This window comes from Salvelinus alpinus, chromosome 15 (genome assembly GCF_045679555.1).
Source record: "Salvelinus alpinus chromosome 15, SLU_Salpinus.1, whole genome shotgun sequence".
Lineage (NCBI taxonomy): Eukaryota > Metazoa > Chordata > Actinopteri > Salmoniformes > Salmonidae > Salvelinus > Salvelinus alpinus.
Window position 1 is genome coordinate 14,674,478 of NC_092100.1, and position 20,085 is coordinate 14,694,562.

At 43.4% G+C, this 20,085-nt stretch overlaps 1 protein-coding gene across 4 annotated transcripts in view; it reads right to left on the minus strand.

Moving 5' to 3' along the window:
- Positions 1-10,327: 10,327 nt before the first annotated feature.
- The window catches only part of nfia (nuclear factor I/A), a 272,699-nt gene continuing 262,941 nt past the window's right edge, over positions 10,328-20,085 (minus strand). For all 4 annotated transcript variants that reach the window (XM_071344270.1, XM_071344271.1, XM_071344273.1 and 1 more), the window contains one exon: positions 10,328-19,457. In XM_071344270.1, the coding sequence (XP_071200371.1) occupies positions 19,443-19,457 (15 nt within the window). In that variant the 3' untranslated portion in view covers positions 10,328-19,442. The remainder of the gene's footprint in view (positions 19,458-20,085) is intronic.

The following is a 20,085-nucleotide window of genomic DNA, read 5'->3' on the forward strand; positions in this document are numbered from 1 at the left end:
CCTCTGATTACTCTATGGGATTGTAATCTCATGCTCTGATTAGACTCAGTGAATGGCGAATGGCCGATTGTACTGTAGTCAGTGAGACGTTGGAATGTGCAGATTTAAAACAGGGCTCAACGCATAGAATTATATAATCACTGTGAATTATAGGATCTCTGTGCCCCAACGTTTAAACAATGTCTGAACAATGTGGAAAAAACACCTGAACAATGTCAGAAGAAAGTCTGTAAAATGTCTGAACAAAGTCTGAACAATGTCGGAACATCGTGGGAACAATGTCTGAACAATGTCTGAACACAACTTTAATGAGGGGTTAATTAGCTAGCGCTGACACCCAATTTAGCCCGAGCTAAGAACATATTCCCTAAAGGTGTACTGTACACACATCACCAACTAGGTGCTGGTTAGGAGGAACACTAATGATTCAGAGCCCTTGGGCCATTTGTTTGTTGTGTGTTTACAGATAAACTTGCATACACACATACTGTACACATACTGCACACATACTGTACACATACTGTACACATACTGCACACATACTGTACACATACTGCACACATACTGTACACATACTGTACACCCTAAGAAAAGATCCTGCCTCAAGAAAAGGTTGATGTCATGGATGCAGGGGTTTTTAAGTGTAACGGCCATTCCAATCTCAATGTATAGACAATGAGGATTTAAGGACAGGTGCTGCTACGAAACTTTTCAAATCAATCGATGTAAACAACAGAAGTTTCCCCAACTCATTTAGCTACAGTAGGTGTGGAATTTAGTCTCTAAGTGGTTTGTTCAAATAATTAAAAACCTTGCCACAAGTCATTCCCACATTGGAGAGGCTTTTTCTAAGCAAATGAAGGGAAATGAATGATAATCTTGCCAGGAGGGCTTTAAATCCCAGATTAGCCCTTCAGATCCTCCACAATTTATGATCTGTGTTTTAATGAGGGCTTGCTCTGCAGCTGGCTCCTACCTCAAGTGACTAACTATCAGTCAATGGAATCCATTCATTATTTTGTCATGGGTGACACCGGTATTGATCAAGTTTGTAAAGTCTCTGAAAAGTGTGGTTAGTTAGAATTATCTTAAAATAGAGCCATCCCTCCTTTGATCTTCGATTGAGGTGCAGACGTGTCACTATGGATCCGGTTGTGTGTGTATCCATAAAGATCACTTTCAAGTAGTAAAAAAGGAAGGGAGGAAGGAAGGGAGGAAGGAAGGAAAGAAGACTGACCTCCAGCGATGTTGTGGTAACCTGTCAAGCAGAGGTCATGACCTCTGACCTCCTGACCGCTTGTCTCTCTGGGAAAGGGGCGTGTGAGGTCACTGTGGGGGATGTTGTGAAGGTGAGCGAGGGTGAGCGAGGGGGAGACATGGTTTTGGGTTTTGCCCGTGGTGGAAATGTGATGCCCCTTGTTACTGGTGAATTATTCACAGCATCTCTTGCGGTTTCATCTGAGGATCGCCTCTCGTCCTGAAACCCAACGCTCAGTCGGTGCCGATCCCCCGGGAGAATCCAAGTTCACTCCCCACAGCACCACGTCTTGGAGGAAGTGCCTACTGAGAGAGAGATATAGAGCTTTTGTGAGTGCAATGTTTACTGTTCATTTTTATTGTTTATTTCACTTTTGTTTATTATCTATTTCACTTGCTTTGGAAATCAATCAATCAAATGTATTTATAAAGCCCTTTTACATCAGCCGATGTCACAAAGTGCTATACAGAAACCCAGCCTAAAACCCCAAACAGCAAGCAATGCAGATGTAGAAGCACGGTGACTAGGAAAAACTCCCTGGAAAGGCAGGAACCTAGGAAGAAACCTATAGAGGAACCAGGCTCTGAGGGGTGGCCAGTCCTCTTCTGGTAGTGCCGGGTTGAGATTATAACAGTACATGGCCAAGATGTTCAAACATTCATAGATGACCAGCAGGGTCAAATAATAATAATAATCACAGTGGTTGTCGAGGGTGCAACAGGTCAGCACCTCAGGAGTAAATGTCAGTTGGCTTTTCATAGCCGATCATTCAGAGTTAGAGACAGCAGGTGCTGTAGAGCGAGAGAGTCAAAAACAGCAGGTCCGGGACAAGGTACTGTAGCACGTCCGGTGAACAGGTCAGGGTTCCATAGCCGCAGGCAGAACAGTTGAAACTGGAGCAGCAGCACGACCAGGTGGACTGGGGACAGCAAGGAGTCATCAGGCCAGGTAGTCCTGAGGCATGGTCCCAGGGCTCAGGTCTTCCAGGAGGAGAGGGAGACGGAGAGAGAGAGAACTAGAGAGAGCATACTTAAATTCACACAGGACACCAGATAAGACAGGAGAAGTACTCCAGATATAACAGACTGACCCTAGCCCCCCGACACATAAACTACTGCAGCATAAATACTGGAGGCTGAGACAGGAGGGGTCGGGAGATACTGTGGCCCCATCCGATGATACCCCCGGACAGGGCCAAACAGGCAGGATATAACCCCACCCACTTTGCCAAAGCACAGCCCCCACACCACTAGAGGGATATCTTCAAACCACCAACTGAGTCAAGGCTGAGTATAGCCCACGAAGATCTCCCCCACGGCACGAACCCGAGGGGGGCACCAAACCCAGACAGGAAGATCACGTCAGTGACTCAACCCTCCTAGGGACGGGATGGAAGAGCACCAGTAAGCCAGTGACTCAGCCCCTGTAATAGGGTTAGAGGCAGAGAATCCCGGTGGAGAGAGGGGAACTGGCCAGGCAGAGACAGCAAGGGCGGTTCGTTGCTCCAGTGCCTTTCCGTTCCCTTTCACACCACTGGGCCAGACTACACTCAATCATAGGACCTACTGAAGAGATGAGTCTTCAATAAAGACTTAAAGGTTGAGACCGAGTCTACGTCTTTCGCATGGATAGGCAGACCATTCCATAAAAATTGAGCTCTATAGGAAAAAGCCCTGCCTCCAGCTGTTTGTTTAGAAATTCTATGGAAAGTAAGGAGGCCTGCGTCTTGTGACCGTAGCGTACGTGTAGGTATGTACGGGAGGACCAAATTGGAGAGATGGGTAGGAGCAAGCCCATGTAATGGTTTGTAGGTTAGCAGTAAAACTTTGAAATCAGCCCTAGCCTTAATAGGAAGCCAATATAGAGAGGCTAGCACTGGAGCAATATGATAACATTTTTGGGTTCTAGTCAAGATTCCAGCAGCCGTGTTTAGCACTAACTGAAGTTTATTTAGTGCTTTATCCAGGTAGCCGGAAAGTAGAGCATTGCAGTAGTCTAATCTAGAAGTGACAAAAGCATGGATTAACTTTTATGCATCATTTTTGGAGAGAAAGTTTCAGATTTTTGCAATGTTACGAAGATGGAAAAAAGCTGTCCTTGAAACAGTCTTGATATGTTTGTCAAAAGAGAGATCAGGGTCCAGAGTAACGCCGAGGTCCTTCACAGTTTTATTTGAGATGACTGTACAACCATCAAGATGAACTGTCAGATCCAACCGAAGGTCTCTTTTTTTTCTTGGGACCTAGAACTAGCATCTCTGTTTTGTCTGAGTTTAAAAGTAAAAAATGTGCCACCATCCACTTCCTTATGTCTGAAACACAGGCTTCCAGGGAGGGCAATTTTGGGGCTTCACCATCTTTCATCGAAATGTACAGTTGTGTATCGTCCGCATAGCAGTGAAAGTTAACATTATTTTCCTAAATGACATCACCAAGAGGTACAATATATAGTTAAAACAATATTGGTCCTAAAACGGAACCTTGAGGAACACCAAAACTTACAGTTGATTTGTCAGAGGACAAACAATCCACAGAGACAAACTGATATCTTTCCGACAGACAAGATCTAAACCAGGCCAGAACTTGTCCGTGTAGATTTGGGTTTCCAATCTCTACAAAATAATTTCATGATCGATGGTGTCAAAAGCAGCGCTAATGTCTAGGAGCACGAGGACAAGGCCTTGGTTGGACGCCATTAACAGGTAATTTACCATCTTCACAAGTGCAGTCTCAGTGCTATGATGGGGTCAAAAACCAGACTGAAGCGTTTTGTATACATTGTTTGTCTTCAGGAAGGCAGTGATTTGCTGCTCAACAGCTTTTTCTAAAATGTTTGAGAGGAATGGGAGATTTGATATAGGCTGTTCGTTTAAAAAAATATTTTCTGGGTCAAGGTTTGGCTTTTTCAAGAGAGGCTTTATTACTGCCACTTTTAGTCAGTTTGGTACACATCCAGTAGATTGGGAGCCATTTATTATGTTCAAAATAGGAGGGCCAAGCACAGGAAGCAGCTCTTTCATTAGTTTAGTCGGAATAGGGTCCAGTATGCAGCTTGACGTTTTAGAGGCCATTACTATTTTCATGAATGTATCAAGAGATATAGGATTAAAAAACGTAAGTGTCTCCCTTGATCCTAGGTCCTGGCAGTGTTGTGCAGACTCAGGACAACTGAGCTTTGGAGAAAAACGCAGATTTATAGAGAAGTCCATAATTTGCTTTCTAATATATTTCTAAAGAACAGGGCTCCGGGCAGCCGAGCGGAAATGGAGGAAAACTCGCCTCCCTGCGGACCTGGCATCCTTTCACTCCCTCCTCTCTACATTCTCCTCTTCTGTCTCTGCTGCTAAAGCCAATTTCTACCACTCTAAATTCCAAGCATCTGCCTCTAACCCTAGGAAGCTCTTTGCCACCTTCTCCTCCCTCCTGAATCCTCCTCCCCCTCCTCCCCCCTCCTCCCTCTCTGCTGATGACTTCGTCAACCATTTTGAAAAGAAGGTCGATGACATCCGATCCTCGTTTGCTAAGTCAAACGACACCGCTGGTTCTGCTCACACTGCCCTACCCTGTGCTTTGACCTCTTTCTCCCCTCTCTCTCCAGATGAAATCTCGCGTCTTGTGACGGCCGGCCGCCCAACAACCTGCCCGCTTGACCCTATCCCCTCCTCTCTTCTCCAGACCATTTCCGGAGACCTTCTCCCTTACCTCACCTCGCTCATCAACTCATCCTTGACCGCTGGCTACGTCCCTTCCGTCTTCAAGAGAGCGAGAGTTGCACCCCTTCTGAAAAAACCTACACTCGATCCCTCCGATGTCAACAACTACAGACCAGTATCCCTTCTTTCTTTTCTCTCCAAAACTCTTGAACGTGCCGTCCTTGGCCAGCTCTCCTGCTATCTCTCTCAGAATGACCTTCTTGATCCAAATCAGTCAGGTTTCAAGACTAGTCATTCAACTGAGACTGCTCTTCTCTGTGTCACGGAGGCGCTCCGCACTGCTAAAGCTAACTCTCTCTCCTCTGCTCTCATCCTTCTAGACCTATCGGCTGCCTTTGATACTGTGAACCATCAGATCCTCCTCTCCACCCTCTCCGAGCTGGGCATCTCCGGCGCGGCCCACGCTTGGATTGCGTCCTACCTGACAGGTCGCTCCTACCAGGTGGCGTGGCGAGAATCTGTCTCCGCACCACGTGCTCTCACCACTGGTGTCCCCCAGGGCTCTGTTCTAGGCCCTCTCCTATTCTCGCTATACACCAAGTCACTTGGCTCTGTCATATCCTCACATGGTCTCTCCTATCATTGCTATGCAGACGACACACAATTAATCTTCTCCTTTCCCCCCTCTGATAACCAGGTGGTGAATCGCATCTCTGCATGTCTGGCAGACATATCAGTGTGGATGACGGATCACCACCTCAAGCTGAACCTCGGCAAGACGGAGCTGCTCTTCCTCCCGGGAAAGGACTGCCCGTTCCATGATCTCGCCATCACGGTTGACAACTCCATTGTGTCCTCCTCCCAGAGTGCTAAGAACCTTGGCGTGATCCTGGACAACACCCTGTCGTTCTCAACTAACATCAAGGCGGTGACCCGTTCCTGTAGGTTCATGCTCTACAACATTCGCAGAGTACGACCCTGCCTCACGCAGGAAGCGGCGCAGGTCCTAATCCAGGCACTTGTCATCTCCCGTCTGGATTACTGCAACTCGCTGTTGGCTGGGCTCCCTGCCTGTGCCATTAAACCCCTACAACTCATCCAGAACGCCGCAGCCCGTCTGGTGTTCAACTTTCCCAAGTTCTCTCACGTCACCCCGCTCCTCCGCTCTCTCCACTGGCTTCCAGTTGAAGCTCGCATCCGCTACAAGACCATGGTGCTTGCCTACGGAGCTGTGAGGGGAACGGCACCTCCGTACCTTCAGGCTCTGATCAGGCCCTACACCCAAACAAGGGCACTGCGTTCATCCACCTCTGGCCTGCTCGCCTCCCTACCTCTGAGGAAGTACAGTTCCCGCTCAGCCCAGTCAAAACTGTTCGCTGCTCTGGCACCCCAATGGTGGAACAAACTCCCTCACGACGCCAGGTCAGCGGAGTCAATCACCACCTTCCGGAGACACCTGAAACCCCACCTCTTTAAGGAATACCTAGGATAGGATAAAGTAATCCTTCTAACCCCCCCCCCCTTAAAAGAGTTAGATGCACTATTGTAAAGTGGTTGTTCCACTGGATATCATAAGGTGAATGCACCAATTTGTAAGTCGCTCTGGATAAGAGCGTCTGCTAAATGACTTAAATGTAAATGTAATGATCATGATCTTTTCGTCAAAGAAGTTCATGGATATATCACTGCTGAAGTGAAAGCCATCCTCTCTTGGGGAATGCGTTTTAGTTAGCTTTGCGACAGTATCAAAAATAATTGTTCTTATTCTCCTCAATTAAGTTGGAAAAATAGGATGATGGAGCAGCAGTGAGGGCTCTTCGATATTGTACGGTACCGTCTTTCCAAGCTAGTCGGAAGACTTCCAGTTTGGTGGAAGACTCCCAGTTTAGTGGAGCGACATTTCTGTTCCAATTATCTGGACGCTTGCTTCAGGGCTCGGGTATTTTCTGTATACCAGGGAGCTAGTTTCTTCTGAGAAATGTTTTTTGTTTTTAGGGGTGCGACTGCTTCTAGGGTATTACACAAGGTTAAATGAAGTTCCTCAGTTAGGTGGTTAACCGGTTTTTGTACTCCGGCGTCCTTGGGTAGGTGGAGGGAGTCTGGAAGGGCATCTAGGAATCTTTGGGTTGTAAGGGAATTTATAGCACGGCTTTGATGATCCTAGGTTGGGGTCTAAGCAGATTACTTATTGCGATTGCAAACGTAATAAATAAATGTAAACATATGTTTCCCATGCCAATAAAGCCCCTTAAATTGAATTGAAATGTAATTAATAGAGAGAGAGAGAGAGAGAGAGAGAGAGAGAGAGAGAGAGAGAGAGAGAGAGAGAGAGAGAGAGAGAGAGAGAGAGAGAGAAAATATAGAGGAAAGAGAGAGGGAGAGAAAGTGAAAGAGAGAATTGACTGTGCTCCTCAGGGTTGACATCCTAAGAGGTGGACACAGCGTGATTTGCAATCAATTGAAGTTCATGTCAAAGCAGGTCCGGCTACAGCCATAGCTTTAACAGTCATTCTGCCTACAGACATACCTTTAACAGTCACTCTGGCTACATACATACCTTTAACAGTCACTCTGGCTACAGACATACCTTTAACAGTCACTCTGGCTACAGACATACCTTTAACAGTCACTCTGGCTACAGCCATACCTTTAACAGTCACTCTGGCTACATACATACCTTTAACAGTCACTCTGGCTACATACATACCTTTAACAGTCACTCTGGCTACAGACATACCTTTAACAGTCACTCTGGCTACATACATACCTTTAACAGTCACTCTGGCTACAGACATACCTTTAACAGTCACTCTGGCTACATACATACCTTTAACAGTCACTCTGGCTACATACATACCTTTAACAGTCACTCTGGCTACAGACATACCTTTAACAGTCACTCTGGCTACATACATACCTTTAACAGTCACTCTGGCTACAGACATACCTTTAACAGTCACTCTGGCTACAGACATACCTTTAACAGTCACTCTGGCTACATACATACCTTTAACAGTCACTCTGGCTACAGACATACCTTTAACAGTCACTCTGGCTACAGACATACCTTTAACAGTCACTCTGGCTACATACATACCTTTAACAGTCACTCTGGCTACAGACATACCTTTAACAGTCACTCTGGCTACATACATACCTTTAACAGTCACTCTGGCTACAGACATACCTTTAACAGTCACTCTGGCTACATACATACCTTTAACAGTCACTCTGGCTACATACATACCTTTAACAGTCACTCTGGCTACATACATACCTTTAACAGTCACTCTGGCTACATACATACCTTTAACAGTCACTCTGGCTACAGACATACCTTAAACAGTCACTCTGGCTACATACATACCTTTAACAGTCACTCTGGCTACAGACATACCTTTAACAGTCACTCTGGCTACATACATACCTTTAACAGTCACTCTGGCTACATACCTTTAACAGTCACTCTGGCTACATACATACCTTAAACAGTCACTCTGGCTACAGACATACCTTAAACAGTCACTCTGGCTACAGACATACCTTAAACAGTCACTCTGGCTACAGACATACCTTAAACAGTCACTCTGGCTACATACATACCTTTAACAGTCACTCTGGCTACATACATACCTTTAACAGTCACTCTGGCTACATACATACCTTTAACAGTCACTCTGGCTACATACATACCTTTAACAGTCACTCTGGCTACATACATACCTTAAACAGTCACTCTGGCTACAGACATACCTTAAACAGTCACTCTGGCTACAGACATACCTTAAACAGTCACTCTGGCTACAGACATACCTTAAACAGTCACTCTGGCTACATACATACCTTTAACAGTCACTCTGGCTACATACATACCTTTAACAGTCACTCTGGCTACATACATACCTTAAACAGTCACTCTGGCTACATACATACCTTTAACAGTCACTCTGGCTACATACATACCTTTAACAGTCACTCTGGCTACATACATACCTTAAACAGTCACTCTGGCTACAGACATACCTTAAACAGTCACTCTGGCTACAGACATACCTTAAACAGTCACTCTGGCTACAGACATACCTTTAACAGTCACTCTGGCTACAGACATACCTTAAACAGTCACTCTGGCTACAGACATACCTTAAACAGTCACTCTTCGAGACTTCAGCCACTTTTGAAACACAAAAAATATTCTCTAAAATGTCAATGAGAGGTTGGTCAAAAACACTTCCTTCAACTGACTGAATCCCCCATCAGTTGGAGATGTGTATCTTCCCTGAATTTGTTCTTAAAGTTGTAGTCCAGAGGTTTTGTTACTAATGGTTTACTTTGAGTTTTGGCTTTAATTTAAACTGTATTGTTCATTAATGCATGCTACATCATATGAATGAATGTCGTACCACATCAAACATCATTCTTAGTTTAGTGTACCAAACTTTAGAAATACAAATACATTTTCCATATTTGCTTGTGGGCGACCGGCGTGTCCAATGATGTCTACTGTTTGGAGCCCCTTTTTTATACTGTCTTTAAGCCCTGTGATAAAACAAGCCTTTCAACATTGGCTAGTAATGTTGTATAATCCTTTACTTGTGTGTCAATGTATTTCTTCACGGTTCTCTTACAATACTAAAAGCCTTACCTCACCGTACCTGTACCTGACATCTATTTCTATTCAAGTGGTTTACCGATGTGGGGAAAAGGGCTCTGTAAGGGTTTTATAGTAGGGGTGTGTCAATGAGTTCATGCCATCACTACGCACATGTTCAACTCTTTCTTGGTTAATCACCAGAGTGAGATTGAGCCAAGAAACACCCGTCTCAAATGAGGCATGAGAGAAGTAGTATGAAGCAGCCATGCAGTGTTCAACAGAGCGCAGGCATAATCTCCCCTCAGACAGCTGGCATCAGCACTCATTTTGTACACTTAGCAGATGCTCTTATCCAGAGCGACTTACAGGAAGGAGCAATTCGGGTTAAGTGCCTTGTTCAAGGGCACATTGACTGATTTTTCACCTAGTCGGCTTGGGGATTCGAACCAACACCCTTTTGATAACTGGTCCAACGTTCTTAACCGCCAGGTTACCTGCCGCCAAACCACTAAGTGCTGAGATGAGCCACAAAGGCGTTTTAATGCTGCACCAAACGCCAGGTGGAAAGTAAGTCGTGATTATGTATCTAAAAAGTTAGATGTGATTCATATTCTTTATATTTCCACTACCGTTCATTAATGAACACATTTCAGAATTAGCCTTTTTGGTCAATCTGTTATATCTTTCCATCCCTTCAATAGTTCAGGGAAATGGCAGCAGTTTCACACAAACACAAATGTGGTGACAACCATACAAACACTTGAGGAGTTACGCACCAATCACAACCAGTGCATTTGTGAAATAAGTAACAACGCCACTGAAATACAGCATTAGCGACTTTATTTAGATTTTTGTTGTTGTTGTTGCATAGGAAATGCACATCTTGCTTCCAGTAATTGATTCTGCGTGGACATGATGGTTTCACTAATGGGCCGAGAGGAATGATTTTACACCAGTAATAAAAAACAACAGTAAAAAGGGAAACGAAAAAAACAACGGTCACACAAGGTGTTCGGACAACCGACAGGTAACAACAACTCACATCATAACAGAAGATACAATGGCAGTCAACAAACAATGGCGCTAGTAACATCCAACAAACAATAGGTGCTCAATGGTTCACTGTTCTGTTCCATAAAAGTATAGTAGAGGCACAAGGTTTTAGTCAGTTTCACTTATCTGTTGAATCCTAAAACGTTTGATTGTGATTTATGAGGACCGAATGTAATGGTGGTTTATGAGGACTCGCTGAGGCAGTGACGGGGATGCTGGGATATGAAGTTTTGGTGACGTGGATGCTGGGATATGAAGTCTTTGTGATAAGGATGTGGGACTCAAACTGCACCAGGAGTTCATTGATCTCCTCCCGCTGTCACTCAGGTTCACTCAAGCTGACCTTTGTCAAGATTGTCTTCATTAGTATTCGCTAGTTTGACCATGGTGGAGATTTGAGACTCAAGGCTGGGGGAAGTTGCGGTATTCACTAACACACCATATGAACAGGTGTCTACAATAGTTCCACTTCCTGGAGTTCAAGACTAGTCTACTAAAGTCCACTTGTAATATGAAGGAAAGTGACGTCAGATTGAAATAGCCATCTGCTTAAATGTTGGTTTCAAAGAGGGCTGCTTCCCACGTTGACCAGCTGACCAGTTTGGAACATAGGGAGTTAAGATGTTGGGAAGTCTATCCCTGGGTGAGCCAATTGAGCTAGCTAACAGGATTTGGGATTAGCATTGTTTAACCGAGAGTCTCTTAGGTGTGCATAGCTGTCTTTCTGGAACTTTCCCATCCACCTTCGCACTGATTTGCCTCTCTTTTGAAGTGCTTCCCTAAGAGCAGGCCTCTCAGAAAGCCCACCTTCGGGCCTCTCGGCGGCTCAATGAGGGATTCTGTCCTCAATAGTGCTGAACGGAGCAGAAATGACTGCAGCCATTGATTCCTGCTCCTTAACGAAGGGCGTGCGAGGGGGATTCACGCTGGAGCTGCAGTGCTTCTCATGGTTCTCATCAATGGTACTCCTGTACTTAAGAAGAGTAGGGAGTTCTGGAGGTCTGCGTCCCCCCCAGTAGAGAGAGGGAGAGCTTAGTCCTGATGATCAGTCGGTGCAGATTGTCTAAGGAGTGCGGGGGGAGGGGGGGGGGGGGGGTGTTAGCTAGGTGGCTCCACTGAACACCTAGCCTAGTCATCATGTTACCATCACCGGCTAAAGTCAATGAGGTTGATTGGAGGGAGTGCAACAAAAACACTTACATAAACATGAAGATACTTCTCATGGCAACCAAATACCCTCCAAAAAACTTGATAACTCAAAAGTCGGATAAGGATGGAGTAGGATGGTCGAAATAAAGAAAACATTTGAGGTTTAGCGAGATAAGAGAAGGGATAAAAGGAGTATAGGTGATGGGAAGAATAAAATAAAAACAAACATAAAATTCATTTTTGTAGATATATTCTAAACAGCTTACTAGGCGATTATGGAAGAGCATGCAATTATATCTCTGAGGTTATTGTACATGAGCTATAATCAGAGGGGTCTGACAGACAGCAAAGGCTACTGGTGTTCAGAGATTTAAACAATTACAAACAATTATCATATTCAGTAGAGCAATATAATACAGTTCACAGGCACTACATCTTCTTCATATATCATGTCATATGCTGGTTTCTTCTAGATTTTCATATAACTTGTTTGATCTTTAAGCTGGGATCTCGAAAAGAAAACAATTTATCATAAAAGAAGGCAAAGTAGATACCAAAGATCTCCATTTGAAATATACACACATATACATGGATAATATGTGTATATATACTATATGGATATATATTTCATCAGTGCATAGTTGCCATGCAGATTAAACTGCTAGGCTTATACGTTGTCAGAAAGCAGGATAATAAATTCAATTTGTCTCACTTGATCGTTTCGCTCTCCTTCAGCGGCTTGGTTTACTACTTAGCACCATGTAATGGTTTTTCAAGAGGATAAATAAATATCTTTGCAAAGGATTAGTGACACTATTTATTCATTACAGTGGAGAGCTATGGAACAGCTTCCATGTTACCTCCCTTCGCATTAAATGACTCTCTGTTATCCCTTCAATGAAAATGTAACATACTGTACCTCCCTATCGTTTTGCAATGAATGAATTTGGTTCTATACACAGGCAACAATGTGAAGAATGTCTACTTCATTTGAATACTTGAATTTTCCTTTTCTAAATATGATCAACCCCTAAACTAAATTATAAATCGGGTGGTTCGAGCCCTGAATGCTGATTGGCTGAAAGCCATGGTATACCATGGGTATGACAAAACAATTATTTTTACTGCTCTAATTAAGTTGGTAACCAGTTTATAATAGCAATTAGACACCTCGGGGGGTTGTGGTATATGGTCAATATACCATGGCTAAGGGCTGTATCCAGGCACTCCGCATCGTGTGTAAGAACAGGCTTAAGCCGTGGTATAGTGGCCATATATAGTGGCCGTCATTGTATAGTGGCCATATACCACACCTCCTCGGGCCGTATTGTTTCATTTTTCCATATGTATAAAACGGCAACTTTTTAATCTGGGTTCAATGTCAGGGAGGAAAGAGTTCAGTTGGTAAAAGTGTCTTTGGACAGAAGTGTCTCAGGGTTCATTGAAGCTCTTCCCATGTCTTGCACGATTGCCACACCGTTAGCGAATGCCATTCCGCCTATGTATCACACCCATTGGTATATTTCACATATTTAGGTGTCTAAATTGATTGAAAAGTATTACATGTTGTTTCTTTAGTTGCAGCCTGAAAAATTCTATTAGGATTCTTCACCCCTAAACCAATGACTCTACAAATACAGTGGCTTGCCGGAAAATCACTACATCAACAATGCCTACAAGAATTTGGACAGACAAAAGGCAAGAAAGGTCTTTGATGTGCGTTCGCAAAGCCTGGCCTTTATCAACCCTGTTTCCTGATCGACGGGCAGAATTCCTCAGATAGTGGTCAAAATAGATATCTTTTCACGGGGATGAAACAGACTGGCTGAGCTGTCTAAGGCATTGCATCGCAGTGCTAGAGGCGTCACTACAGACCCTGGTTCGATCCCAGGCTGTATCACAACCGGCCGTGATCGGGAGTCCAATAGGGCGGCGCACAATTGGCCCAGCATCGGCCGGGTTAGGGGAGGGTTTGGCCGGGGTAGGCCGTCATTGTAAAGTAAGAATTTGTTCTTAACTGACTTGCCTAGTTAAAAAAAGGTTAAATAAAATAACCTAACTGACATGACTGGATGGGAAAGGGATGGAGTGAGAGCTCTTGTAGGCCCGGACTGAACAGCTCGTCAATATGAACCGGTCGGTGTCCCCTCTATTTCTCCAGGACTACCTAGTGTATACTTCTCCAACGAGACTACAAGGTCACTACACAGGGTTGTTAGAGGAGAGTTTCATCAAGAAACTAAGGGATCAATTAAAAGCCAGATCCTTCATTTTGGGGAATGACTCTTTCTGTTGGGTCCTTTTGCTCTGTCAGATGGCAGCGTATTCTCCTAGGACTAGTTAGTGGTCTTTACTATTGGAGTCTGTGGGCTCCTAAAGGAGATCTGATACGGTTGTACATACACAGGGCTACCACTCAGGTGTGGTATCGCCAACCGTGTATTGGCTCGCCACCCTCTGCTGTACATTACTGTATTCACCAGTTATGTCTTTCAGCATTACTGCTCAACTAGGTTCCAGACACTCCAAAGGGTATTTGGCAAAATGTTGAGAATAAGAAGCCCAAGATAAGATGTGGGTATGTGAAGGGAAAGGCTTTTCTTAGCCAGGCCATCTTGAGTGAGTTAAATGTGTATATGTTGGTGGTGAATGGTTAGGATATGGTTACATGAGGAGATGGAAGGAAAGTAGTAAAACTGAAAATGTCAGCAGTGTTTGAGGCCCCTGTGGGTCAAATTGTAAACTCTAATTTCTTTAAGTGATATTCCAAAAATGTCTCTATTAGCACAAAATGTGAATTAAAGCTTGCCGATACAGTTAAACATCAATAGCCTCAGTGACAAAATCTTTGAGGTTCCCAGTTTGAGGGTGCAGAGGGTGACTGCAGATAAGTTGTGTACAGGTTATTCCACACACCTTCCCATGCAGCTCCTGTCTATAGGCTGTTCATAGCCTTGTTACAAAGTTTCAGGAAACTTGTACAATACTTATTTTTTTAACAACTCACCCCTATCTAGGCAAGCGGTGTGTGTTTGTTGGCGGTAACCGTGTGTTGCAAGTGCAATGAAGAACAGCAAGTGAGTATGTCAATGGAAAGTGGTGTGAGAGGACCCACGGTTTATGAGGACTATTTGGTGATGAAGTGGGGTGGCAGGTGGTTAGAGCGTTGGGCCAGTAACCGAAAGGTTGCTAGATCGAAAATTGTAAATAAGAATTTGTTCTTAGCTGACTTGTCTAGTTAAATAAAGGTAAAATAAATAAATAAAAAGGGGTGAGAGAGGGACAGGGAAAGAAATATGTGAAAAAGGAAAAGAATCATGTTGCATATCAAGCTGTTTATTTTCCTGCATGGAATGGTGAACACAAAAAAAAGATGCCTGGATGCATTTATAATAGGGGCATCCTTTGGCTGTCTATGTCATTGTCTTCTGCCTAAACTAAACTAAAAAAATTATGCATAAAAAAACGCTATATTTTCTTACCAATTTCCTTAGAATTACCTAAATTTACCTTCATCAACACTGATGCAACAAATAACCTTCAAAACATACAGTATACTGTAACATCCATTTACAATGGGTTTTTCACCTCAATACCCTATACTTTTTAAGTATAGGAATATGCTATACCATCAAAAGAAGAACAAGTCCTTAAATACATTTTTAAAAAACAAAAAAAAGGAAAACGGGAAAGTTTTCAACTTAAATCCAGTTCCCAGAGAACAAACAAACCCCATTCTATTCCCGTGGCCTTAATACAAACAATCAGAAAATTCACAACACTAGTTTTTCTCCTCATTTAATCAATGTTACAAAAGTCCTGCATTATAAAATAGGGCAGCTTTAAAATCAGTGTAATTAATAAAACTATACAACATACAAACACCCGTCTCCCACAGTCAGTCCTTTCGGCCCTGCCTGCTCCATAGCTTCCTTGTCTTTTTTTAGGTATTCCTTTGTCATCATCACCTCTTCTCCCCACTTCTATACCCAGAACCAAATTACACACAACACAAGAACAAAAACAGACTGCCCAGACTATTGCTTAGTTGTTCTGTCTTTAAAAAAGGGTGTCATTTTGTCGTATCTTACACACACACAGCCAAATCTTGCTGATTAGATGCTAGGCTGTTCACAACGAGTTTTTGTGACAAAAAATGTCCGTGCAATTGTTTTTTCCCTTCGCTTTTAAGCCGTGGAAGCCGTTTATTTTCAATAATTCTCACTATTGTCATTTGTTTCACATTTAGTGCAGATAATTAGGAAAGTAATGCCCAACTCATCGCTAAAGGGTAGGCAAGAACAAAGACAAAAACTGTCACACTAAAGGACAAACACAACCCACGAAGTCTTACTACTAAACTATCACGAAGGCTTCCCCCAAAATACATAAAATTTACTTTTTAAAATGATAAATGTAATAGACAGATAAACAGGTAAACAATGAATATACGTCTGGAAGTCTGTTGAAATGGAGGATATAGAAAGTGGTATTTTTATTGTTGGACGTCATATTTTTTTGTCTGTCAAATGTGGATTTTGTGATGGAGAGGAAGTTTGACTTGTTTAAGGCTTGCTTGTGACCCCCCCCTACCGCCGCTCAAAAAAAAGGAGAACCCTAATATATTTTGCGGTCATCTTGTTAGTGTTGAAAACAAAGGAAGTAGAATACCCGAGCGAGGCTGACTGGGCTTTGCGAGCCCTTTGTTCTCCTGGAGTGGGTCTGCCAAAGGGTCCGACCACCAACCATGTAGCCAGTCAAGTGCAACCTAACTGTGGTTAAAAAAAAAAAACTAAAAAAACATCACAAACAAATGACTAAATGACTGTCTACATGAGTGCAAGCAGCTATTGCATATTATTTTCTCATTATTCATTTCTGAAAAAAAAAAAAAAGGAAGACTCCAAAGCAAAAAGAAGTTTCCATTTAGAAATTTCAGCAATATCCATAAATATCTACAGATTAGTATTCTCAACACAAAACAGGGTTAAGGGTCGATGGCTGGGGGGTTAACTAAACTATCTTCAAGATCTAAAGAGGTCTATTCCTACTTACCGAATGACTAAAGGGGGCCATGTCAGGGTGATTGACGCTGGCCGAGTTAAACAGCAGTACAAGACAGATATATGTTTCAGGTCTTCTACACACACAGCACCTCCATGTTGCATCATAGCGTGTAAAGTACTGTCGTACAGGCCTGAGATGTCTTCCATTTCATCATGCTTCTTATCAGTATAACAACATTGATTCAGTTTCCGACACAATGGGAGGTGGGGGATGAAAACAAAGAAGAAACAAAGTCAACTCTCGACATTGGAACATTGTGCAACAGCTCGGGACTAGACCATCGCTCAAGGCACATTTATGAGGAACAATTGTTTCGTGCAATTAGAGAACATATGAACGAAATATATACTTTAAGATTTGAGTTTTTTTTGTTGATAATTTCAAGAGGGAACGAAAGAGAGGAAAAACGATTCAGAAATGATGAGAAGCGAAGAAGAGTCTGAAAGACGTCCAAGCTGGTTGATTGTGAAGGACAGTAGTAAAAAAAAGCCTCTCGAAGGGCCAAACAGATATAGTCTATTGGCAAGTGCCTGATGTTGGGATTAGGATATTGTGTCTTTATTCACTACCTCTAATCTATGTAAAGGTTTGTCACTAACACTAGAACATGCAGATAAAAAAACAACATTTATAATACTTTTATTCAGTTTTGATCGACGGTGGATGAGTCAGTCTTAACAGTGTATATATATATATATATATATATATATATATATAGTATGTATAGTATATGAAAGAAAAACAAAACAAAACTTCAATAAAATGGTAAGTTGCATGCGAAGCAACTGAAAAGCTTCGCCGTCTGGTTGCAATCTTGCCTTGATGTAGATATCAACGTGTTTTCAACACAAATGGTCACTCTTTCTCACTCAACTACAATCCTCTGATTAGACCCCCAGCCCATAAACCAACTGCAGGAACAAGTGCTTCTGATTGGACAAGGCTTAGAGAAGGCCTAGCCAATCAAACAGGCAAACCAGAACTTGGATGCCCGGTATTAGATGATCTTTTCAAGCGAAAGTGGAGATTTATGTTTTCGATATTTGCTCTCATTGTATGTTCCTGATTTTGCCTCATGAGAAATTTCAACCGCTACTTTTTTCTTTTAAAATCAAGAGCTTTCTTAAAATAAGTTCATCACTTTGCTTTTTAAAAATTAATAGCAGACTAGATTCAAAGCTGCAAGAAATGCTTTAAAATTGATTGTTTAAAATGACAATATTTCTAAAAGTGATTGACATTTTTTACATTCTACAATACTAGCAAATTTACAAGATGAACAAACAAACAAATAAAAGACAACAAAAGCTCAATACATCTCCTCTTATTTTCTCACCAGACCATCGTGCTAGTTGACTTTTTTTTGTACCCCGATATTTTAGAGGTGTGAATGGACTAGGAAGAAAAATTTTAACGACATATCCTACAAAGATATTTAATTATCCAACCACTATCCAACGAAATTGCACTGTCCTCAATTTAATATTCCACTGTTCACGATAGTCATAGATGTCTCCAGTCAGTTTGTAGAATTATAGACCTTTGCCCTTTTGCATTGTATAGCATTGTAAAACCGTTAGTTTGAACTGAAATAACCTCTATACAAAAATGTAACATGAACAAGCCTCCCAGTCAGAGGTTTTCTCACAAGCCTCTCGTTGAAATACTTCTCTTCTTGTTGCAGGCTTTAAACCAGTTTCAATATGTCACCTGATTGACCGATATTAAACATGAATACCCCATCCCCTCTCTGGTTCCCTGTGAGTTCATAGTGTGGTGGCTGGCTGTTCTCCTCTGCATGGTCTTTCAGCTGCACTGATGTCCCTGGAAAAGCCCCGTGGTGGGGTGAAGACCTTCAGCCTCTTGGCTGTGGGGGAGTGTCCCTCCTCAGGGTGGGTGCTGGGTAGGGTGGGGGGCTGCCCACTGAGAGGTATTAACTGGTTGGTATCTGACCCAGCTAAAACCTCTACATCTGTGAGCCACTGAACCAAAAACAGAGTCCGGCAACAACCATAGAACAAAAGAAACAAGAGCTCTGATCTTCCTCTCGTTTCGGAACGTGTGACGCCAGCAGAGCTTTATACACACATGTAGACGGGACTCTTAGGTCTCTGTGCCTTCCTCGGTCGCCGGACCTTCTCCACAGGTCGGCTACGGCAACGAAAGGTTGAGGGAAGCTCTTTTATTTAGTCAGGTGATGATTCCTCCCTCTGCGGCAAAGTGGGGACGACGAGAAGAAATACAAAAATAAACAAAAACAACGTGTACCAGGAGACATACGCCAGCTCTCTGTTGGAGCTCCAGCACATCCAATAGAGCTGGGGGAGACTGGTACTAAATATGAATATAGACATATGAACCATATGAATGAGGGTATATATGGGCTGTATAGATATATAGTATGTACGTGTGTAAGCAGTCAGTAGCTCTGCTCTTGTTTTTGGGGGATGGGAGAGGGCGGGGTGGTCTGTTGTAGCCATGCAGTGACAGATTTGAGGGGTTGGGCTTCTCTCTGTCAAACAGGTGAGCACGTTTGCAGGGTTTCAGGTTAGGTCGCACTCAGGGGAGAAAGTAGGGGGTCCAGCGATCTGTCCAGCGATCTGTCCAGCGGGCTGTCCAGTGGGCTGTCCAGCGGGCTGTCCAGCGGGCTGCAAGGGGGTCTGGAGTCCCTAGCCCAGGTACCACTGCAGAACAGAGAGAGGGATGAAAGGAGACAGAAGACAGTTGAGATGAAGTTAATTTAAGCAGACAATAGATCAGCCTGCGCAGTTCCTTTGTCTCAAGTCAGTGCTCTACTTTTTCTTACTATGTATCTCTGTGTCACTCCCTCTCTACTGAGTACCTAGCTGCTAGGGTGTTCCTATACACTCTATCCAGCCGCTCACTGTGTGCCTTCTGAACAACTTTCTCCACGCTTTACTGTGTTTAAGCTCTGAACAAAGTGAGGGGCAGAGAGAAAGGGAGAGAGAGAGAGAGAGAGAGGGAGAGAGAGACAGACAGACAGAGAGACAGAGAGACACAGAGAGAGAGAGAGAGAGAGAGAGAGAGAGAGAGAGAGAGAGAGAGAGAGAGAGAGAGAGAGAGACAGACAGACAGACAGACAGACAGACAGACAGACAGACAGACAGACAGACAGAGAGAGAGACAGACAGACAGACAGACAGAGAGACAGACAGACAGACAGACAGAGAGACAGACAGACAGAGAGACAGAGAGACAGAGAGACAGAGACAGAGAGACAGAGACAGAGAGAGAGAGAGAGACAGAGAGAGAGAGAGAGAGAGAGAGAGAGAGAGAGAGAGAGAGAGAGAG